Consider the following 25,120-nt stretch of genomic DNA (forward strand, 5'->3'; position numbering starts at 1 on the left):
CTAGTGAAGTCCCGGGATGTGGAGAACCTGGGTGAGCGGGAAGCGCGCTTGACTCGGTACTAATTCAGAAACAGCCCAGGAGCGACTAGCGGACCTCCAGTTTATCGTGGGGCGGGGAAAAAGTCGAAAAACAACTCCCAGAGTGAACCACGACGCGGAAGAGGCGGAGCGCCGCCGCCGTGGGGGCCGGTTGAACGTGGGTCCCTTGCTCCGGAAGTACTGAATCGTTAGCCTCTGGTCTTCCGGGGCAGATGTTGTCGTAGCAGCTGTGGGGAGGGGAAGCCATTTCTTTGCTTCTGGGTGGAGTAAGGCATACACCCGGAGAAGAGCGAGAGGAAATAAAGAGAAAATAAGAGGGCTCAGCCCCTTTCCTCTGAGCTGAAGAGAGCAAGCACTTCCGGCTGGCGGGTAAGGTCCCGAGGCCCAGAGATGTTTTCCCTGTCGAGCACTGTGCAGCCCCAGGTGAGCCCCGCGTTCAGCTGTTTTCCTGCGGCCCTTTTGCGACTGTTTTCCGGATGCTGTCGTAGAGTCGGTTTTGCTGAAGCAGATTAGCGAGGGAAGCGACAAACCCAGCGAGAGTCGCGGACTGAAGAGTAGTTCAAGGGACAGTTCGGAGAGTATGATAACCTGACACTAACCATAGTGTGAACATCTTATCCGATGTTTAGCTTATCCGATGGCTTGCACAGAACTTCTGTTACGAGAATTCCGGGCATTGTTTAGGTTTGGACAGTCTGAGATGGGGGTTTGTGAAGTTTACGTGAGGGGTTCCTTTCAAGCAGAATTTGGCTCAGACATGCATCAGTACTTTGAATAGCCAGCATGATTTCTTTTTTTCTGGACTAGAATTAACTCGAGTGCATTTTTGAGTCATTAGATTCTTGCTTTTTTAAAAGTTGATTTAAACTATATTTTTGGGGTCCTTTTTTAGAACCCAAATTGTGTTAATGTTTTCCTTGATTCGTTAAATTTTTTGTATAATATGATAGCAATGTTTTTTAAAAGTTCAGATTGTGCCTTTAAAGTTAATTAGTTAATTAAATTGATTGTTTCTTTTCTTAAACAAAATTTCTCTCTTTAACAGTCCTGCAGTCATGGAACTTCATTTGTAGACCATTGCTGGTCTCGAACTCACAGAGATTCTACTTGCTTCTGCTGTGATTAAAAGCATGAGCCTCCATGCCTGGCTTTAATTTTATTTTTTGAGGCAAGGTCTCACTTTGTATCCTTTTTGACTGTAGTCCTGGCTGCTTGATCCCTGAGATCAGCCTGCCTCTGAGGTGCTGGGATCGTAGGCTCTCACCACCTTCACATCCAGTGGTGTATGCTCAACTTCTTAAGAAAATGATTATTAAGCCAGGGCGGTGCATGCTTATAATCCCAGCTCTCAGGGAAGCAGAGGCAGGCAGATCTCTGTGAGTTCAAGGCCAGCCTGGTCTACAAAGTGAGTTCCATCTAGTACAACTAGGGCTGTTACATAGAGAAACCTTGTTGGAGGTGAGGGTGGGGAGGTGGGGGTGGGGAGTATGATTATTCATGCCAGGCTTGGAGCAGGTCTTTAATCCCATGATTTGGGAGGCAGAGACAGGCAGATATTCCAGACAGAGTTACATAATGAAAATTTGTCTTAAAAGAAAAAAGATAATAGTTGCTCTTTAATTTCTATCCCCTTTTTTTGTGATTCAGTGGTATTGGCTGAGCAATAGAGAATGGAATCGCATAGCTACTTCTTAGGCAGCAAGTGAACAAAACATATATGTATTTTTACTAGTGATTGGAAGTAAAGATGAACAGTAAAGAGGAATTTCAGGCAGACAGAAAAAAGTAAAAAGTCCTGTGAGGAACAAAAGTAAGGCTAGTGGTAAGAGCATAGTGATTAAAGGCAGTGGTGTCAAAGATGAAGTTGGAGAGAGGACTCAAGAGTGTTAAGAGAGTTTGAGTTGTTTTCGATGACCAGATTTTCATTTGTAGCCTTGCTCTGGCTTCTTGCTGTCTAGAGAATATGAGAAGACAAAAGTGTAATTGTAATGGATTGAAGATTCTCTTGCCCTAACCCAGGAAAGGGTTGCTGCTCCAATAAAATAGCTTTCAGTAATTGTGGAAAAGAAATAGCTATGTCTAGGGTGGTATCTCTAATTCCAGACTTGGAGGAGGGGCAAGAAGAATAGGAACTGGTAGCCAGCCTATCTCAGAAAAACTAAAAAAAGAAAAGAAATAATAGAATTTCACTTGGGTATAAGTGTGGGAGATGGTGGAAAGTGATGTTTTTGTTTTCATCAACTTGATACAGGAAAATGTTTTCCAGAAGGACAATGTTTGGGGAAGTTTTAGTAATTTGAAAAAAAAAAGTCTGATAGAGACTGTTGAATATAATATTAATTAATTTATATTAAGAAAGCATGATGAATAATTGGGGTAGAAGACATAACATGGTAGAAGAACAAAGGGGACCCACTCTGGTGACATAAGGACAGGACTTCCATGACCTAAATACTTGTTTGTTGTGAGTTTCGTACAACTGGATCTCCCTAGGTAGCACAGAGGGAGCTATGTAGCTTGTAATAATGTGTATCCTTCCTAGTTTAATTGTCTCCCACCTCTTACTGCTGTTATAGTGGAAACTGATTCAGCATAATTTTTAAAGGGAATATGCATCAAGTCACAGCAAGAAGTGTAACAGTAGCTAAATACTGTCGTGTTAGGATGCAACATTGAATACTAAAATAGAAATAAATTCTTGCCATATGGAGTTTCTTTTAGTTGGGTAATGTGGTATGACAAAAGAAATACTTAATTTGTCTGGTTTTCCTGGTAGCAAGCTTCTATGAAATTCTTAGAATGTCTTGAGTTAGTCATAAATCGTAAGCCCCCATGGAATAAAGCTGTTTGTCCTGATGAGGTAACAAGTCTGCAAATAACCTCAGAATGGTACTAGTTAGACCAGATAATTCCATCCTTGCAGGCAGTAATCGACTGAGCTGCTGGGCGGTGAATTTCTATGCAGCAGGGTGTTGTAACTCATGGAGGATGTCCTCCACTAGGCATTCATTCCAGGCCTTGCCCTACATACTTCTTTTTATTTCTTCATATAGACTGGCAAACGTAAATAAGGTGTTTTCATATGTTCTTTGAGCTGTTCCCTAGCTGTTTGTTCTAGGGAACAAAGGGCCAGGTAATGAAAAGAAGTAATAAAAAAAACCAAACTGTAGATTTTTCAAGTTGTTCAGGTGTTAGATTTTAGCAGACGAGTGATCTAACAGACTTTGATTTTAATATGATCATTTTATCTTGTTCTGGGAATGTGCTGCAGCTGGAGAAGGGCAGAAGCAGGAGATTAGGTGGTGGGAATTTAGAACAAGAAGGTGGCAGCAGGAACTGCAAAATCACAAAATTCTTGGTATGGACTTTTTTTGCAGAAGTATTCTGTGAAAGTGCCATTTATTTTGCCACATTCCTAATGGTAGTTTTCTCCAGCTTTCCATTTATTTCACAATTATGTTGAAAAAGTTTGTTTCTTAATGTGCATGCATTTGTCAAATTATTTTCTTAGAATAAATTCCTAGAAAGTAGACTGTGGAGGATGAAAGAAAGTATATATATTTCAAATTAATATTTGTGACAGGGTCACTATGTAGTCCTCTTGGCTGGCCATGAACTCTATGTAGACGAAGCTAGCCCTGAAATCACAGATATCTATTTACCTTGTCTTCCTCTCCAATGCTGGGGTAAAAACCAAGCACTACCATGCTTGGATTCTAACATCTCCAAAATAGTATCATGAAAGAACAAACATTTTCTCCTTATTAGCAGTAAATGAGTATGGACAAATAATGTCTACTTTTGTTTTGTTTTGTTATTTTGCATGTGTATGTGTATTTATATCTATGCTGATCTCTATGTTTGTATGTGTTGCTTGTGTGTGTGGTGCTGGAGCTGAAACCGAAATCATCCTTTGCACTGAGTAAGAGTTCTATCACAGAGATATAGCCCAGACTATCCATAATTTTGACATCTTGGGTGATGTTTAACTTTAATAGATCTAAATCCTGACCAGGAAAAAAAATTTGTTTCTGATTTTTAAAAACATAATGCTTAATTTGAACTTTTTATTTTTTTTCTAGGTTACAGTTCCTCTCAGTCATCTCATCAATGCCTTCCATTCACCAAAAAATATATCTGTTTCTGTCAATACATCTGTTTCTCAAAAACAGCATCGAGATACAGTTCCTGAGCATGAAGCTTCCAGTAGTGAGGTAATAGTTATCTGAATTATATGAGGAAGCTTTTGATATTGTGAATTTTAATCATACTTGGTCAAGTATTGTCATTTAGGCATTTGCACCGGTTCTTTCTGCTTTCATCTTAATCTTTGTAATTGAGGGCTTCTGTTGTTTTCTTATATGTATGAGTTTATTTGGTTATTGTTTTAAAACATTTATATGACATTTTTGATATGTACCTCCCATATTATTCCTTGTTCATACCAAACAGATTTTTAATACAATGTCTATAAAATTTTTTTAGTTAATTCATTTTTATTTTATGTATATAAATGTTTGCCTGTATGTATGTCTGAACACTTACATTCTGGTGTGCACAGAGCTCAGAATAGGGTATTAGACCCCGTGGAACTGCAGTTACAGATGATTTTGAGTCATCACATGGGGCCAGAAATGAACTCTGGTTCTTTGCAGCAGCAGAAAAAGTGCTCCTGACTGCTGAGCTGTTTCTCCAGACCCTTTAAAAAAATTAAAAAATTAGCATTTTCATATACCTATATAATGTATTTTGTCATTTTCATCCCTTTTCCACTGAATTCTTCTAACAAGCGCACCTTTCATGTCTTTGTTTTTGTGTTGGTTTAGCTTGGTTGGTTGTTTGTGACCACTGAGTTTAACTTGTATGGGTAGTGGATTACTTCCTGGATCATGGGCACTGTACTAGTGCCTGTATCCCTTAGAGAATGATTCTCCTCTCACAGCAATCATCAGTTGTCAGTAGCTTCTCAGGGAGGAGTGGGACAGAGAACTCACAGGTTAATGACAGTTATGACCTAAGTCTCAAGGAAGTTAGCATCTTACCATCATTGTCTACTGCCTTATAGATTAAACAACTAGAATGGCCATGGTGACAAGCCTGGAATCTCAGCCCTCCAGAGGATTGAGAGTTTGAGGTCACCCTGCACTCTATCTTAGGAACCAATTCAAAAACAAAACTACAAAAATAGCTAGAGTATAAGTACTTGAAAGTAAAATCTGTAAGCTAGGAAACTGTATGTCATAAAGTCAGAGATGTACAAGTAAGATTGTGAATTTTAAGAACCTTTTCTGTTTACAAGGTTTCTTAACAAGATGGCTAAAAGCTCAAAAATTTTTTTGTTTTGTTTTTATTTTTTGAGACCAGGTTTCTCTGTGTTGCCCTTTTTAACTTGGAACTTGCTGTGTAGACCAGGCTGGCCTTCAACTCCAGGCTGGCCTGCCTCTGACTCCTGAGTATATTTTTTATTGGAGAAAAACTGTGTAGTTTTTCAAAAGCCCTTTTAACCTATAAATAATGAATGTTCTTAGTTTCGGTGTCAGGTAGAGGACAATAGAGGAAGAATAGAAAAGCTTGCTTGGTGGTGATGGTCATCATGGACATTAGATCTTGAACTCAGGGACCTTTTGCTGACATGGCATGTGTGCCCCACCGTGCCTGGCATGATAAAACATTTTGATTAAAGGGAAAGTTTGTCTTGTCATCTATGTACTTTACTTTACCCTATTTGCCCAGTTGCTCTTGCTCCTGTTTGTAGGCACTTCATTGCTTTTCTTCTCTCCGATGACCTTGCTCTCCAATCATACAGTCTAAGAAAACCTTTTTACTGAAAATTCTATAAAGTATAGTCGATAAGTCAAACATAGTAAGAGATTAATAACAGTAATATTAAAAAGAACAATTCTACTGCAATGAAAGTTATATCAATGTGATGTCTTTACAAAGGCTGTTTTACTGTACTGTACATAATTACTTATGAAAGACAGATGACAGATGATTGTTAAGTTGGTACCAGGTTACAATGCTATATATATATAGAAAGGGAAAACCCTGGAAAGCCTTTCATTTCATTGTGACTCATAATGCTTAACTAACTGGTGCTTTTGGTTGTAGTGAGAAATTTCTTTTCATAATAGGAGTTTTTCCCCCCAAACTTCATGACTAACTTTAATAAAACTAGAACCATTAGAATGTTTGTATTACTTTAAGAATTAAAAAGCTCTTATGCTTTTGATAAGTATCCTTTAAATATTTTGTTAATGTTAATTTGGCTGATTTGTCTTTTATAGCCTGTACTTAATTTAAGAGACCTTGGATTATCTGAGTTGAAAATTGGACAGATTGATAAACTGGTAGAAAATTTGCTTCCTGGATTTTATAAAGACAAAAGATTTTCTTCCCATTGGCATACATCTCATATCTCAGCACAGTCCTTCTTTGAAAATAAATATGGTATGTTAGTTATTGTCTTTTCTATTTAAAGTAAGCCATTTTTTATTGTAATGGATGCAGTATATTCACACTTACTATGGGCCTGTTTTTTTGAGTTTTTTTTAATTTATAACTTTTCATATTGCTGTAATACTAGATTTATGGAAAAATTTAAAGTACTGAGAATTTCTGTGTACTCGTTTGCTGTAATACTTACATTAGGTTGGCTCATGGTGTGCAAGTCTTCTATCACTGAGCTACATCTCTAGTCCATGAGTGTCTTTTCAGTGGTATTCATGGGATGGGTTTGAACCCTTCGCCTCACTCATGCTAGGCAGGTAATCTTCTAGCGAGTTATATCCTTAGCCCTTTTATTATATTTTACTTTGAGTAAGGGTTTTGGCAAGTTATCTATCTGGCCTTGAGTCCATTCTGTAGCCCTAGCAGGTTTTGAATTTGTGGTCTTCCTGCCTCAGTCTCTTGCGTAGCTGGGATTATAGGCCTGTACCACGTGACTTTTTTAAAATTTTATCTATCTATCTATCTATCTATCTATCTATCTATCTATCTATCATCTATCTATCTATCTATTTATCTATTTTTATGTCACTCAACTAGGTGATATGTAAGCCGTTGTTTGTTTGTTTTTCAAATGTTTCTTTGTATAGCCCTGACTGTTCTGGAACTCACTCTGTAGACCAGGCTTGCTTTGAACTTAGAGATCTGTCTGCCTCCCAAGTGCTGGGATTAAAGACATACGCCACAACCACTCAGCCTAGAGCCTTCTTAAAATACCTAAATACCTGCTTCATATTGATGGAAAGAACACATTTTAAAAATGAGTTTAAACTGTAGGATTCCAAGAATAAAAGACTAAAAGGATCTAAGAGTGAGGACAAAAGCTAGAATCACTAAAGGTTCGAGGGCTTTGACTAGGACTCAGTGTCTTGCCTTTAGGCTTCCTAACGTGTTCGGCCCATAGGAATCTTTAGAAGGTTACATATTTATTTTAATGTTTTAATAACTTTTATTTTTTTTCTAATCTGCATTTTTACAATTAAAAATTTTTCATACTATGAGGCACTTTCTCTACTTGGGCAGGCAGAGATATAAGGAATAAGTTTCTTATTTGGACACCTAGGAATTTTTTTAAAAATGCGTTAAGTCTTACTAAGCATTCAAATAAGTAATAGTCCCTTAGGATTTGAAACTAGGTGTGTAATTCATTGTAAAGTTTCAAGCCTGGCTATTGAAGGAATCTATTTCATCCTTTGCAACTCTAGATACTTTTTTGTTGTCGTTTTTGTTTTTGTTTTTTGTTTTTTCAGACAGGTGGTCTTAGTAGCCCTGTCTGTCCTAGAACTCACTATATAGACCAGGTTGGCCTTGAACTCACTTGCCCCTGCTTCCAGAGCTTTTCAATTAAAGGTACTCACCAACACACCTAGCTTTACTCTAGATCCTCTAAGTCATATTAGAAGCTGTGTTTTTACTCCTCTGCAATATCATTAGAGCTTTGAAATGGTCTTTAAGCAATAGCAGCTCTTTATCATGCTATCCTTATAATAATATAAGGATAATATCCTTATAATAATAAAAGGGGCTATTTTTCTTGTTTTTACTTCTGCTGATTTGAATTTAGTTTCTTGGGCAGCTATAATCATATGCCAGAGAAAAATCGTAATTTAATTTACCATAAGTGATAGTAAAATGAGGAATGGTGAACTATGTCAATGCATCAGATGTCCTTTTAAAAGTAAAGTTATACTATAGACAAATACTATGTGAAACTCATTGTGATTTTCCTAATATTTATAAATTTTTAATTTGTACAATTTTTATGTGTTTTTCCTTTTGGCTTGACAATTAGGTAATAACTTCCTGCAATTTCCTTGCAGGTCACTTAGATATGTTCAGTACACTACGCTCCTCTAGCTTGTACAGACAACATCCAAAAACTCTTCGAAGCATTTGTTCAGATCTTCATTATTTTCCAGGTACAGACAACTGTATTTACTTTTAAAAATGTGATTGTTTTATATATATATATATATATATATATATATATATATATATATATATATTTTTTTTTTTTAGTGGTGGTGATTGAGCTATCTATTTCTAGTATACTGGGCTTAAAGTATTAGAATTATTAATTTGGTTAGTTCTGTACTTTTTGATGCCGAGGTTTCACTCTGCTAGTTAGACTGGCTTTGAACGTGTAGTCTTCCTCAGTCTTACGTGTTGGAGGTTACAGGTATGTGCCATTGTAGCTGGCTTTCTTTGTAAACTTTTGAGGAAAAAGTATTTATTTCATATGTGTGGATAGATGTTCCACCTGCCTGTATGTCTGTATACCCTGTGAACCTGCTTTCCTCTGAGGCCAGAACAGGGCATCAGAGCTCTCAAAACTGGAGTTACAGGTGCCTGTGAGCCACCATGTGGGTGTGGAAATTGAACCCACGTCCTCTGGAAAAGTAGCTTGTGCTGGTAACTTAACCCTCTCTCTAGTCCTTTTTATAAACTCTGAGCTACAAAATAATAATAGAAGGTCAACTGTGTGTGAGTTTTAAGTACTTAGGTAAATCAGACCTGGGCAATTCATCTATACCTGTTTCAAAATAATTGTCTAAGCATATTTGTTTACTTACCCTCACATTCAAAAATCCATTGAAATGACAGAAAAAAACTTAAGTGAAAAAATATTGGAGAACATCAGAGTGCTTTCGTTAATTTCTTAGAAATATGAGGACTTTAAAGCTATAAGGTAGATGATATCAAATTGGTAACATTGCTGTTTCCATGCAGCTTAGGATAGAACAATGCTTCTCAACATGTGAGTTGCGACCCTTTCGGGTGTGAACGAGCCTTTCATGGGTTGAATATCAGATGTCCTGCATATCAGATATTAACATTACAATTCATAACAGCGAAATTACTCTTACAAGTAGCAATCAAAATAATTTTATGTTTGGGATCACCACAACATGTGGAACTGTATTAAAGGATTGTAGCATTAGGAAGGCTAAGAACCAGTGGGAAAGAGTATCATAAACGATTTAAATGCTTCTGTTTCTAGTAGAACGTGGGAAAAATACTTACCGTGGAGTCAACAAGAATGGGCTTTGGGTTTTGTCTTAGTTTGGCTTTTGTTGCTCTGATAATACACTGACTAGGCCTGGCAGTGGTGGTGAAAGCCTTTAATCTCAGCACTTGGGGAGGCAGAGGCAGGCAGATCTCTATGAGGCCAGCCTGGTCTACAAAGTGAGTCCAGGACAGCCAAGGCTACTCAGAGAAACCCTGTCTTGAAATACCACCAACCAGTCAAACAAACAAACAAACAAACAAAAAACTGCTGGCCAAAGCAACTGGGGAGGAAGGATTTTACTTGGCTCAGAGGTCCTAATCACAGTCCATCACTGGGGAAGTCAGAGCAGAAGCCGGCATCTGCAGGCAGAAACTTAAGTCCCATCATTTTGCAGCTGTCTTTTTCATGCAACCCAGTATCACTTGCCCAGTAGTGGCAGCATTGCCTTTTGGGCTGGACCCTCCCACATCAGTCATTAAGACAATATTCAAAGGCTTGCTTCCAGGCCAGACCTAGGAAGGCATTACCTCATTTGAGGTTCTGTGTTTCCAGATGACCCTAGTTTATGTCACATTTACAAAACTAACTAGTCCAGGATTGTTGATGTAATGCACTTTTGATTGATTGCCAAGAATAGGCCAATCATAAAGCATCTGTAGGAGTTAACTTTTAGGCTACAGTTAGAAACAAATGCCTTTCTTTATAAGCCCTGTGTTTGTATATGTGTTTGGGGGAATCTATTTTTGGAGATTCTTGTTTTAAGAATTGATGCCAAAGAAAGGCAAATTTATTTGTTTTTTAATCTTGTGTACATTTGTCTTCATTCACATAATTTGTGGTTTGGGTTTCAGTATATTATTGCTTTGCTAGTATTGCAGAAACATTTGCTATCAGTACTGGTCACTCTATTCTTATTTACAAATAGAAATAGGAGCCATCTATGATGCTTCACAGATATAATCCCAGCCCTTGAGAGGCTGGTTTACCGAACTTGGAATACTTTTTATAGGAAGATTATGTGTGTAGCCTTGTGTCTGCTCTTGGCATTAGAAAGGCAGAGGATTATGAGCTCCACTGTAGCTTGACTGTGTAACCTTTCCTTGTTTCAGAAGTTTAAAAAGTAAGTAAGAGAAGAATGTGTGTGTACAGGCGTTTAAGAGTGGTTACAGAATTATTAAGAATGACTACATTGGGAAATAAATTTAAGATTTAAGGAATTATAGTATATACTTTGATATATTTTGGTACTTGAAACAACTACTGAAGAAAATTTAAGTTAATTGTTTATTAAATCAATTTCAATAATTTAGCTTTTGGTTTTTAGTGTCACAGTTTGTTACTTTTTTGTTTTCTACATTATATTGTAAAATCCTTTTTTTACTTTTCCTACTATCAACATGAAACTATCAACATGTTTAGTGTTTAGAAAAAGGTAAAGCATATTGAAACATCAACAGAATTAACTGTCTCTAAAACTTAGATACTAATTTGGATGTACAATTGGGGGGGTCAGACTTTACTCGTGATCATTTTTCTTTATTGTAGCTACAAAGTAATTGATACTGTTTTGTTCAGTTTTCATACAGTCTCGGGGTTTTAAAACTTTGAAATCAAGGACACGGCGTTTGCAGTCCACCTCTGAAAGATTAGCAGAAGCACAAAATATAGCACCATCATTTGTGAAGGTAATTGCTTCTTTGTGATTTAGAAAGTAATAATTTTCAAATATTGAAACATCAAAACCTTTTAAGTATTTCATTTTTCTAGTTGATGGAACCCCTACCCTCTTCTGTCCATCAGTGATAATTAACTACTTAATTAACTGTTGTGGCTTTAAATCTTGAAACCTGTTTCTTTTTTTTTTTTTTGAAACCTGTTTCTTTAATCTTAAGAATTTTATACAACTATACAATGGAATATGGTACCTACCCCCTATTCTGCAGCCCAGATTGTTCTGGATCTCACTGTGTAGCCTAGTCTGGCCTCGAACTGAAGGCCAGGTTTTCAAAGCTGAGATTACAAATGTGAGCCACTTGGCCCAGTTAAAATTTCTTCAGTCTTTTTCTTCATCCTTGTTCACTGTCATACACTGACATTCTAATAGATTATTACCTGGATTACTCTAATAAGTGCTCATTTAATCCCTTTGTTTCTATTCTTGCAACTTTCAGTTTTGCCTGTAAATTTGTATCATTGCTTCTAAAATGGTGATCTCATTAATGCATTGCCGTGCTTTATTACCCAACTCAGTCTCACGTAACAGTGTGTTTTTTTTAGATTTATTGACCATTTTTCTGTTCTCATCCTGATTATGCTGGTCACTAAATACCTTTATTCTCTTATCTTACCTTTGCATCTTACCACATTAGTTTTTGGACATTATTTTGCACATTATTTCATACTGTTCTGTCAAATTGTTTGCTCATGGTGTTTGTTCCCTGTGTGTATATTTGTTTGGTGTGTGTCTATGTGTGACAGTTTTCATAAACTCACAATCCTCCCTTCTCAAGTCCTAAGATTATAGACCTAGGACATGATGCCTGACTCTATGACTTTTAGGGGAGAGAGCTCTAGAGGTTGGATAGATGGTCTCATGTAGCCCATGATTCTCTGTGTACCTAAGGATTACCTTAAACTTCCAATTCTCCTGCCTTCACCTCTCATGTGCTGGCATTGTATACTTGTGCTACCACATCCAGTTTATGTGGTTCTGTGGATCAAGATGAAGGCCTCATGTATGCTAAGCAAACACTGATCTACAAAGATCCAACCCTCTGTGTGTGGTTTTGACGTACCATTCTCTTGATGTTTTGGTTCCATGCCTTTAACAGCTGAGTCACTTCTCTAGCTTCAGTGCCCTGTTGTCAGTAAGGGATTTCTGTTTTCCAGCGGTAGCATACATTGTATTGCTGTACTTACTGCTTCTAGCAGAATACCAACATTATTTGTAAAGTGTGCCAGTTGTTTAACTTTTCCAGTAGACAGAAAATCTTCAGACACTGCCTTTTTTGTATCTTTGTAACATGTTGTATTTTCTTATATTTTTAGGGGTTTCTTTTGCGGGACAGAGGAACAGATCTTGAGAGTTTGGACAAACTTATGAAAACTAAAAACATACCTGAAGCTCACCAAGATGCATTTAAAACTGGTTTTGCGGAGGGTTTTCTCAAAGCTCAAGCTCTCACACAGAAGACTAATGGTATGATGGTTAGAAGGGATAGTTGGAAGGGTACTTAGTCCTCTGCTTAAAGTCACAGAAACCTTTCTTAATTTCAAAACAGTTATCTTGGTATGTGTGTAAGATAACTGTTTGTGGGAAGCAAGGTGACCAGCAAAGGGAAAACAAACACATACACACACTTGAAAATACAACAAAAATCTTATGTGATATCTAAATGAATTTTTAAACAATTTACTGATTGTCTCGCACCAAGATTAAACCCTCACATAAATTATACTTGATAAAACTATAACAATACTGGGTTATTGTTAACGAGTTTACTACAAAAATGCATATTAGTTGGTGACTTGGGGACACAGGGCACTGTGGGTGGTAGAGATATACTTTCAACTTTTCTGCAAACCTAAACTTTAAGAACAGTCTGTTGTTGTTCTCAAGATTCAACCTAGGGCTTCAGGAATGCCAAGCAAACATTCTACCGGTGAGAATATTCTCGGCTTAAACTCTTAACTTATTACATTAAACTCAAAACAGTAATAACCTAATGTATGCCATAAATGTGTTACGGTTCATTGATGTCATTTAATTCAAGGCTTTTCCTTCTTCCAGATTCCTTAAGGCGAACTCGTCTGATCCTTTTTATTCTGCTCCTGTTCGGTATTTATGGACTCTTAAAAAACCCATTTTTATCTGGTAAAGACTTTCATTTGTCTGAGTTAATCTGTTTCCTCCTCAAGCATCTGACTTTTATAGTTACTAATATACAAAATATTTTATTATCTTACCAAATTTTTTTTTTTTTGTAATTAAGGTTGTTACTGGGGAAGAATATTTGAAGAGTAAGATAATTCATTCAGTTGGACTTAAAAAAGTTATTGTGCCATTTTGTTTATGCTGGCTTTAAAGTAGTAGTTTCAAAGTTTTATTTCTGTGGCTAGTTGTGTCAGAATAATTACATTATTAAAGTAAATAATTTTAAAGGTTAAAAATATCATAATTTTAAAAAATGCTGATTCCTAAACCCTTTCCTGAATAAACATACTATAAATCTGTCCCCAGAAAATTTTTATTGATTTAAAGATTTTTTTTTTTTCCTGAAACAAGGGTGAATGCTGGGATTACAGACATAATAATTGCATGTCTAATTTATGGGTCACTGGGAATTAAATTCAGGTTTTCATACATGTAGGATAAACACTGTACCAACAAAGCTTTATCTCACTTCTGAAAAATTTGTTTTGTTGGAGACAAGATCACATGTATCCCAGGCTGACTCTTAAGCTCAAGGCCAAAGATGCCTTGAGCGCCTGGTCCTCCTGTGTGCTAGGATCGCAGAGATCATCACCTCACCTGGTGTGCTTGTTTTTGCATAGCAGAATAAAAGCTATGTAGTTGTCTTCTGAGTAGAGAAGAGCACACTCGAGGAGTGGGAGTGGATGCACTAAGACTGTGATGTCAGTCTACACGTAGGCAATGTCTGTTTCTAAAGCCTCTAGAAGAGACAGTGCTTCTTGTGGCTCTTCTTGTGGCACTTCCTATCTAGTGACTGAGAGGCCCGTCAGGGTTGACCTTGACTGAGGAAATTATGGTATATCTTTGTTCTTTTTAAGATTCGTGAGTGTTTCACTTGCATGAATGTATGTATACACATGTGTGCCTGGTTCTCAGGAGGCCAGAAAAGGGTATCAAGTCCCATGGAGCTAGAGTTACAGGTGGCTGTGAAATAGCATGTGGGTGATAGAAACTGAACCCAGATACTCTTCAAGAGTAGCTAGTACGCCTAACCACTAGGCTATCTTTCTAGTCCCTGTATCTTTATCCTTTATCAGCTTCCAGCTAAATAGTAATCTTGTAAAGTTATTTAGTGATGACCTCTGCATAGGTCAGAAAAGACTTAGCTCTAGTACTTTGACCAGCAGTTCTCCTTTAGTTTCAGTTCTTGGTTTTAAAGTCTCTGATTATGAATGGGGAGCCCATCCCCAGTGACCCCCCCCCCCACCGAAAGCCTGCTAATAGCTAACTGTCCAACCAGCTATTTAACAATACCCCCTGAAGAATTGAGACCCTAAAGTCACTTAGGAGATGTTAAGTCAGTCTGACCAATAATGTGTAAAATGGAATAGACTGGTTTTTAAGGCACTTGATGCTGTTAAGGCCTTAGAAATCCAAAGGACTAAGATCTATGGAGTTTATTGTTACAGGATTATCTGAAGGAGGAAGAGCGGCAGTTAAGAATACAAAGTCTGAGCATGGTGGCTCAGACTTTAATCCTAGGACTCAAGAGGCAGAGGCAGAGGCAGGTGGATCTTTGTGACTTTGAGGCCAGCCTGGCCTACAAACAAATTCCAGGACAGCCAGGGCTACACAGAGAAATCCAGTCTCAAAAAAAAAAAAAAAAAAAAAAACAAGAAAAGGAAGACTCTAAAGTCTTTGACCAGTAAGGTATAACCCATTTCCTCCATGAATAGCCAATGAGATATAATTCTAGACCTGGTTTTATGAGTATGTGGTAGCTGGGTTTAGTGATGCACACATTTCACCTCAGCAAGAGGCAGGTATACCTGTAAGTAGGAGGCCATCCTGATGTATATAGCAATTTCCATGGGAGCCAGAGCTACATACCCTGTCTCCAAAAAATGAAAACAAAGCCCACAGAACAAAAGTGATAAAGTTTGTTTTGGCTAGTGGTCCTAGAGGATTAGAGTCCGTAATAGTAGGGATGGCGTAGAGGCTGGAAATGAGCAGGGAGCCAGCTAGTTGATCCCATTTTCAGTCACGCAGAAAGCAGAGAGTGAAATGGACGTGAGCTAAGACTATGAGCTCTCAAAGCTTACACTTCTACCAGGAAAGTCCTGAAGGTTCCATAATCTTCCTGAGTAGCACCACCAATTGAGAACCAGGTGTTTCATATTTGTGCCTACTGGAAACTTTCTCATTCAGACCATCACAGCTGTTAACCCCCAAAAGGTCCTGATTAGCCTTGGATGGCTTGGATAAGATTTCAGCTGAAAGAGTTCTATGATTTGGTTTAAGATGTATCCTAGATAGAATGTCTTTGGGGATAATAGCTGAGCTTTGGGCTTAGAGACGCAGAGTCTTTGTCAACAAGTTTATCAGCTACTATTCTCATTGCTGTAGTAAAATATCTGCCAAAAGCCACTTAAGAGAGGGATTATTTATTTTGGCTCCCAGTTCTAGGATACAGTCACAGCAGCAGCTGGAGGTAGCTGGTTATATTGCAGCTCAGTCAGGAGCTAGAGAAATTCATGTTGGTATTTAGTTCACTTTCTAGCTCTGGCTCAAAGATCGATCGATCTATCTATCTATCTATCTATCTATCTATCTATCTATCTATCTATCTATCTATCTATCTATCTATGTGAACACTGTTTGCATGTATACCTGCACGAAAGAAGAGAGCATCAGACAGAGGAGGGCTTCAGATCCTACTATATCCCCACTTGGTTGCTGGGAATTGGACTCAGGACCTCTGAAGGAACAGCTAGTGCTCTTACGGAGCCATCTCTCCAGCTTCACTTTCTCCTTTTTATTCAGTTCAGGACCCTCACCTTCATTTAGGTTGCTCTTTGATCTCAATCCAATTAAAAACTCCTTTGTAGGCATGTCCAAACGTTTCTCACCTAGATCATATCAAATTGACAGTGATAGTCATAATAGCACTGAAGTCCTCCTTAGCTATTTTAATTTGAATAATTCTAATTTTCTATTGCTGTGGTAAAACACAGCTTGGGGAGGAAAGGGTGTATCTGACTCTCAGTCCATTACAGTCCATTATTGAGGGAAGTTAAAAGCAGTGTGTGAGCTTTTTCACACAGATCAGGATTACTTGCCTAGGGATGAAACTGCCTACAGTGGGCTGAACCCTTCTACAGCAGCTAGCAATCAAACAGTGCCCCACAGACTTGCCCACAGAGCAGTCTGATCAGGGCAATTCTTGATTGAGGTTCCCTCCACCCAGGTGACTCTAGGTTGTGTAAAGTTGATGAATCTTAACTAGACAGCAGGGTTTAGTCAGGAGAAAATGGTTACATTTACAAAACACACAGGATAATTATAGCTTCGGTGGCTGTGAATGCCTTACCTCGAATGTTAATGGGGGTGTAATGGGAAAGCTTATAAGTACTGAATCATTCTTTGTCCTTTAAAAAAATATAGTCTAGTTCTTTTATTTTTAGTAGTCTACTTTTTGTCTATGATTTCCTGTTGGGTGTTTAAAACCATACAGGTGGCCAAAAATTAGCCTGTTTTCTTTTTATCATGAAAGTGCAAGAGGATTACATTTGCGGAGTTAGGAGGAGCCCCTTGGCTTTTTCCTCCATCCATCTGTGCCATCTCCTGAGCTGGGTCAGTGTCTTGCTGAGCACATGGGTTCTCATGGAAGTGTGGGAGACGTTCTGTCTGTAATGATCCTATTTGCAGATCATATGGTTAGAGTCCTGGGGTCTCCACCCTCTGATGGAGAGCAGCAGTGAAGTACTGGGGTTGTAGGACCCTTTAAGGGTTTTTCTGTTTTCTCCTGGGACCTTGCTGACCTTGATTCACAGGCCAGATATTGGCTGTCCTCTTAGCCCCTTTATCCTTATTGGATCCTCAGTATGACCAAGAAGGTCATTTAACACAAAATGGAAGAATGAATAGCTGTTTCAAATTTAGATAGAGATTGATAAAAACAAATATTTTAAAATAAACTCTGGGCCTATATCAGTTTCCAAAATAATTTAAGATTTTCATCTTATAATTTAAAGATTATAAGAAGAAAACATTTACTGTCTTTGAACATGGTCTAGAATCTAGAAGACTCTGGTTTTTCTTTCAAATTAGTTTGAGAAACTTAGGTGTCTTAATTTTTCTAGATTTTTATAGTAAATGTCTATACACATTTTCTTCCTGTTAGTGCGCTTCCGGACAACCACAGGACTTGACTCTGCGGTAGATCCCGTCCAGATGAAAAATGTCACTTTTGAACATGTTAAAGGGGTAAGTTAAGTGTTTTGTTTTGTTTTTGCTTTCTTTGTATTTTATCTAATTGATACTCTGCTTTGGGCTTCCATCTGATTATACCAAGCTCCTTCAAACTTCTTGCAATTTAAGGCCGTGAGCCCTGTTTGAATTGCAGAAAGTTATCGGTATGACTATTTAAAATTTGAATCAGTAATGTGGAAGCCTTTTCTATTCTGACTGAGGTTTGAAGTCAGAATTGAATTCTTTAAATTGAATTCTTGGGACTAGGGAGATAGATGGTCTAGTTGTTAAGAGCACTTATGGTTCTTGTCAGGACCTGCATTCAGTTCCCAGTACGTACTTTGGGTAGCTCACACCTGCTTATAACTCTAGTTCCAGGGGATCCTACTTCTGGCCTTCGTGAGCACTTGCATTCAACATGCACATACTACACGCACACACACATACATACATCATTAAAAAATAAATCTTTAAAAAATTTAATTCTTGTTGAAGCTGTTTTTGGTTGGGATATGTAAGTTTCTGCCTGCGGTGAGGATGAGGGAATGTCTGAGTAGAAAATAAGAGACAGATTGACAGCTAAGCAATATAATTAAGTAGATTCTGACAATATTTAAATTCATGTGAGCAAAGTAATTTGGTAGAATTTACCATAATAGGTTTACTATTACACAGTTTTGCCAAGTCTGAAGAAACTTATGTAAGAATCATTTCTTGCCTAGAATTTTTGACTGTGTAAGTATGTGTATATATAGAACTGCTTTAAAAATATAAGAACTGTTTAGAGTATCATTATCTGATGCCATTAACCCTATCTCACCCAATAGCTTTTCTGTTGCTCAACTGGAGATACTCTTGTCACAGGGATTGGGGACAGATATTGTTTATTTTGAGAACTAAATGGTGTTTTATGTTTCTTGATTTAATTTTAGAATTTAAAATTACCATTTACCCATTATTTTAAGTAGATATAGTCTTTTACTGTGCAGAATCCTTGAGTTCTTTTAAATAAGTCCTCTTTTTTAAGTGACCCAGCCAAATCTTTTTGAATTTCAACATATTTGCTTCAAATTACATAAATTTCAAGAATGAGCACATATTTTTCATCAATTCTCAGCTCACCAAAGAATGTTAGAACCCAGAGCCTCCCGTAAGCCTCTTCCGGTTATTGTCTCCATCACTGAAGGAACAGTTGTTACCCTGTCACATACTTTACTAATATACTTCTGCTTATTCATTTGAGTAGCTGCAGTGTATATTGAATATCCTGTTTTGCATCTTCTTTTGCCCAACATGATGTTCTTGGTAGCTCATACATACTGATTGCACAGTTTGCATTTTCTGGCTTTCAGAATACACTCTTTATTCTAACTGACATAAACATTTTGATTGTTTCTAGCTTGGGACTGTAGTATTGTCAGTATGTACCTTATGTATTTTGCTGAACATGTGTCTATTCTCCTGGGGCCGGGCTTTATTTTTACTTACATTACAAAAATTTAATAGCCCTGCCTGTCCTAGGATCACTTTGTAGACTAGGCTGCCCTCAAACTTACAGAGTTCCTCCTGAGTGCTGCAATTAAAAGCATGCACCACCATGCCTAACATAATGATATTTTCTGGAAATTTTTTTGGGGGTGGGGGGATTTTCTAGAAATATAATCAAAACTTAAAAGAGTTTAGGTTTTTAGTTTACTCTTTGGCCTTAAACTGTGTTTTTCCTGATAGTTTTAGTTTAAGTCTGACCAATGTATTTGACTTGTTTCTCCTGAGAGTCAGAGTGAGAATGTCAAATGAGGAGCCATGTAACTGGAGGTAAGGATTGGGAGAAGACCTTTAGTGTGTTAGTTTCTTTCACAGAAAAAGGCCAAGTTCATTCATATGTATATTAAATATATGTTTGCCAAAGAGGAAACCTTGATAATCTAACCATTAATTGATTATTTGGTAAATTGTACCATTTAAGGTGGAAGAAGCCAAACAAGAATTACAGGAAGTTGTTGAATTCTTGAAAAATCCACAAAAGTTTACTGTGCTTGGAGGTAAACTTCCCAAAGGTAAGATATTCTCCCTTTTATCATGGTTTGGTGTAAAAACATATTATAATTTTTATTTGATCATATTATAACTAATTGAAATTCAATTCCTAATTTTTGTTTTTAAAAATATGTGCTTATTCCACACAAAGTTCTATAAGTACTTTTTAATAAGATGTAATGCTTCTTTAAATACGTGGCTGTCCATTTACTAAAAAGGATTTTGAAATTAAAATTGTAGAAAGTCTCTGTATGTATGGTGCTTTGCCTGCGTGTCTGTCTGCCTCTCATGCATATGCCAGGCGCTGGTCGGGGCAAAAAGAGAGCATCCGATTGCCTCAGGACTAGAGCTATAGAGATTGTGAGTTGCTCTGTGGGTGCTGGGAATTGAACCATTTCTCTAACCTCACAGAGAGATTTTTTTCTATAGGTTTTGTATAGTTTTAAAGCTAGTACTTTTACATGGATACAAAATTGCTAACTTCACTGTTTGATACACAAATTCGTTATTTATTGTAGAACTGATCTTTGTAATGTCACCCCCATCAGAGTCAGGCATGAATCAAGGTTCCCACTAAGCATTGATGTTGGTGTCCTTCTTTGTTTTGTTTTGTTCTTATACCGGAAATCAAATTCACTTACCATGTGCACAGTGTGTAAGCTCCATACCCTGAGCTGAACCCAACTCCTAAGGTTGGTGTGGGTTTTTTTTTGTTTGTTTTGTTTTTATGAGAAGATTCTTAAGGATTTTTGGTAATTGGAAACTGTGGAAATTGTACTCATGATCTTTACAATTATGAAGACTGAAGTGCTAATTATTTATAGCATGCATCCTTCTGTGTCAACATTCTATTAAAAATAGCAATTTCATGACTAACATAGGATTTGCCCTTCAGCTTAAGGGATAGGTGGGTCTCTGTCTCACTTCGTATGGTGGTTATCTAATGTGCACAAAGCTCAAGATTAGCTCCTCAACATGCTGTAAATGTAAATGGAGCCTATAATCCTAACATGTGGGCGATGGAAGCAGGAGGATCAGAAGTTTAAGGTTAACCTGAAGCACAGGAAACATTTATTTAAAAAAAACAAAACATTTTTAGGATTGGGATTACTGCTTTAAAGATTATAATCTGTTTTTGTTTTTTTTTTTTTCTTTAAAAGATGACAGGTTTATTTCAAGCTTATAGTTTTAGAGGCTAAGCATTATGGTGCATGACAGCACAAAGCTCCTCACCTCACAGTAGGCAGAAAATCAAGCAGTGGAGGGCAGAGTGGAAAGTTTGGCCTGGCATCCAAGACACAGTCTACCCTTCAAAAGCACACCTCCAGTGACCCACCTCTTCCAACTAGTTGTCTCTGAGCTTTGACAGTCTTTTCAGTAACACCAGTAGCTAAAGCAGACGGTTAACATGCAGGTATTTGGTATCTCTTTCAAATAATCCAAAGTCACTGCATTCTTAAGGCAGATTTTAGCCCATTGAGCATTTGTTGTGGGAGTTCTGCATAAGAGAATGTTTTCCTAATCTTTTCCCAGTTAGGAGAGAATATTTAAAACTATATTTACACTTAATTTATACTATAGCAGTATATGAATTTATGGCAAAGTCTTGAAGTATATATACTAAAATATATTATGTCAAAATTGGTAAACCAATTAGATATCACTAAAACATAGTAAGTCTGGTATAAGCTTCATGCTGTTTTTGATCTTGTTTTTACTTTTTTTAATGTTAAAATGCAACATTATTGCAGCTTTATTGCTTTTTAATGTAATTACAAAAGTTATATACAAATTAGTGTAAATGTCAATTTTATTTCCGGGGATGAGATGAGAGCCATTCCCAAACCTTTCTAGCTCTTTCTGAACCCTTGCTGGCTGGTTTAACTCAGCTGTTCTGGCTTATTGATTCAAGCTTATTGATTCAAACTGGCTTCTTTTGGCTTCTGACTGAATTGCTCAGCCTGGCCTCAAACTAATTCTAGCAATATGTTTTAATCTTCTGGCTCCTTCTCATTCTTTGGCTTTTTCTTTCTTCACTTGTGTCTAGCTTATTCTCTTTGCAATTTGTCTCTGTAAAACTGTCCCTGTATTAAACTCTCAGTAACAAAATACTTCCTTGCTGCCTTAAGTAGTCTTTCTTTTCCCTTGTCTTGTTCTTGTGAGAGTTGGGCATATCCTATCTCTGACTCACTCTCTCATTTATCATTTGTCTCTCCCTCAATGAGATATCACTTTCAAACATGGCTGCTTTCTTCTATTAACCTTACCTTCATTGTTTGGGATTAAAGGTGTTTACTAAGGGTGTGTCTGTATTCCAGCCAGATTATACTGTAATCTAGACAGAGTCTGCATTCCAGACAGATCACAGAGACATAGAAGGTCTTTGGATGTGCTCCCTCGCCAGATCAGCCATGTTTCTGGATTAAAATTCTGGATTAAAAAATCAAGGATTACCTTTTTTCAATTTACGATGAGAAAAGCTTACTGGTATGAATACTTCTAAATATTTGGGAAACCTAGGAATAATAACCGTTAACATTTATGTATTATCAACTTAGACTCAACAGTATTTGACATTTTGTCAACTTGTTTTTCTTCCTTTCTCCCTTGAACATATGAAAGCTGGAGATTTCAACTATGTGTCACCTACAAATAAGGATGGTTCCCTAATCTTATCTAATTAGCAAATTACCAAATTAGCATTTTTTAATATCATTGAATTTTTTTTTTTTAGTTCATACTAACTGTTTCAAGAAAATACTTTTTGGCCTTTTATGGAATTGCATTATAAAGATTTTTCCATTTATATTTGGCTATTTATCTTTTAGTATGAATTTTATGTTGCTATAAGTGACGCTGTATTCCTTTGTTATTATTCCTACATTATATATATTTGTACATACACATACAATTTGTTTGAGACAAAAGAGTCTCACTCTGTTTCCTTGTCTGGCCTGAAACTGTCTATAGGCTGTCGTTGAACTCACATAGATCCACCTGCGTCTGCCTCTCTAGTTCTGGGATTAAAGGTGTGTGCAACCCCTTGTGGCTGTAAATAATATTTAAATGGTGCAGGAAAATTAGTTGTAGAAAAAAAATCTTGAAGTGAAACATTATCAGAAGTAGGTTTTGTTTGCCATGTTTATCAATATTGAGCTTTACTGTCATTTCTACTATAGAAATTAATAATTATTTGTATTAGAGGTTCTTCTCAAGGGATTTAAAAAGGTAACCACACATTCTTGTTTGCTTTTTCTTTTAGGAATTCTTTTAGTTGGGCCTCCAGGAACGGGGAAGACACTTCTTGCTCGAGCTGTGGCAGGAGAAGCTGATGTTCCTTTTTATTATGCTTCTGGATCAGAATTCGATGAGATGTTTGTGGGTGTAGGAGCGAGCAGGATCAGAAATCTTTTTAGTATGTTTTGATGTATATTTTAGACAGTATTACACTTTGTTAGTTAGAGGAACAGTAATGTTTTATTTGCCCTTTTCTTGATAATTGATTTTAGTTTCAGGTAACTAACAGAGCTATACTCTTTATTTAAATAATTTTATTATTGTTATTATTATTGTGTTAGTATGCACGTATATGTACACGTGTATGATTACACCCATGCATGAAGCATGTGTATCATTTCTCTTCTACCTTTTTTTGGGTTCAGGAATTTGAACTCAGGTTCATTTTCTACTGAGCCCTTCAGTCTTTTCTAAAATAGGCTAAATAATCATAATGTCTGGTAGATGTACTAGATGATGAAGTTGCGGTCTGTTGAAAGTTTATTCTGTAGCATATAATAGTTATTAGCTTCAGTGGATAACCAGTTCTTGTTTTCTATCATGGTCTGTCATAGTACAACCCCAGCAACATTACTATTCTTAGTAAAATTTGACATCTTTTTTCAAGCTTTGATAATCTTGCAGCAAGTCTTAATATTTTTATGTTCAAAAATGTTGATTTCTTTCAAATTGTTTGAATCTTTTTTGTTTTCTTAGGAGAAGCAAAAGCGAATGCACCCTGTGTTATATTTATTGATGAATTAGATTCTGTTGGTGGAAAGAGAATTGAATCTCCAATGCATCCATATTCAAGACAGACTATCAATCAACTTCTTGCTGAAATGGATGGGTAATTGAGTCTTTGTTAAATATGATGAAATAGTTTGAAAATTAGCATTTATCATATTTTAAAGATAATTTAGAGACTTGGATTTATACAAGTTGTTCTTATGAAGGATTTGGTAAAAATGTATAGGTGTTAAATGTTACATGTTTAGGCAATAGTGTCAAAATTTTCTTTCAATACTGTTTATATTACTAATTGATGTATGAGTTCCTCTCATTCATTTATTCTATTATATATATAGGAAGAAAAGAATGACTCAAGCAAAACTGGTCTATTTAAAGAAAGAAATGGTATATAGGTATAGCTCAGTGGTGACTCTTTTGTCTTTAGTATACATGAGTACCTGGATTAGGTCCCAACACTAAGTTAAATGCTTTCCTTCCCCAAATAAGGGATAATCAACTAGTTTCTATATAGTTGATGACTGAGTGTTGTGATCAAGTTAAAGCTTATATCAATGTTTATAATATAAAAGGAAGAAATGTCTTGAATGAATTATCTTAAAGTCAGTGTGTATTGTCAATTTAGACATTTTGACTAAATAGTGGTCTAGTACTAAATAATTTGAATTGCTATACTTGAAAATAATATTTCAGCATTTAAGAGGCTCCCAAGCCTTTTATGTGAGATTGTTTTCCTAAGTAACTAACAGATGGTTTATGATTTATGTAACCAACGATTTATTTTCAATTCAGGTTAACAGTGAACAGTTTTGTATATAGGTACGTTACATGTAAGCTGTACTTCTGTTTTCAGTGAAATGATACGTTTTATTTTCTCTATAGGTTCAAGCCCAATGAAGGAGTAATCATTATAGGTGCCACAAATTTCCCAGAGGCATTAGATAAGTAAGTATGCAAAGAAGAATTCTGTGAAGAATATATGCTACAACACTATACTGAGCGAAGCCTATCACAAAACACTATCTTCCACAGTTCCATTTATAGGAAATGTTTAGACTAAGCAAATCCAGAGACTGAACTGTGGTTGCCAAAGGCTTGGAGAATTATAACCCCAACCAGTGGACATAGAATTCCTAAAGAAGAAAATAATTCTAAAATTATAACAAAGTGATGTTTGCAAAACCTAAAATATTAAAACCCAAGTGGATTATTTACTTTTATTTCAGAACTGTTAGAATTACTTCTCAGTAATATTGAAAACATGTATCACATTTAAACAGAAAGCATTTCAAAAGTGAGATTTATAGCATGAGAAGTTTCTGTGGGAGTGGATCTGG

The 25,120-nt window shown here is 36.7% G+C and overlaps 1 protein-coding gene across 1 annotated transcript in view; it reads left to right on the forward strand.

The window, feature by feature from the left end:
• Nucleotides 1-239: 239 nt before the first annotated feature.
• Yme1l1 (YME1 like 1 ATPase) overlaps nucleotides 240-25,120 on the forward strand; it is a 33,311-nt gene continuing 8,430 nt past the window's right edge. Inside the window, exons 1-12 of the mRNA XM_055608582.1 lie at nucleotides 240-462; nucleotides 4,122-4,253; nucleotides 6,327-6,489; nucleotides 8,367-8,465; nucleotides 11,132-11,241; nucleotides 12,605-12,755; nucleotides 13,347-13,430; nucleotides 17,653-17,735; nucleotides 19,687-19,777; nucleotides 23,020-23,172; nucleotides 23,751-23,883; nucleotides 24,666-24,728. Of these exons, the coding sequence (XP_055464557.1) occupies nucleotides 430-462; nucleotides 4,122-4,253; nucleotides 6,327-6,489; nucleotides 8,367-8,465; nucleotides 11,132-11,241; nucleotides 12,605-12,755; nucleotides 13,347-13,430; nucleotides 17,653-17,735; nucleotides 19,687-19,777; nucleotides 23,020-23,172; nucleotides 23,751-23,883; nucleotides 24,666-24,728 (1,295 nt within the window). The 5' untranslated portion in view covers nucleotides 240-429. The remainder of the gene's footprint in view (nucleotides 463-4,121; nucleotides 4,254-6,326; nucleotides 6,490-8,366; nucleotides 8,466-11,131; nucleotides 11,242-12,604; nucleotides 12,756-13,346; nucleotides 13,431-17,652; nucleotides 17,736-19,686; nucleotides 19,778-23,019; nucleotides 23,173-23,750; nucleotides 23,884-24,665; nucleotides 24,729-25,120) is intronic.

This window comes from Psammomys obesus, unplaced genomic scaffold, assembly GCF_907164565.1.
Source record: "Psammomys obesus unplaced genomic scaffold, mPsaObe1.curated_primary_1811, whole genome shotgun sequence".
In the NCBI taxonomy this organism is placed as follows: domain Eukaryota; kingdom Metazoa; phylum Chordata; class Mammalia; order Rodentia; family Muridae; genus Psammomys; species Psammomys obesus.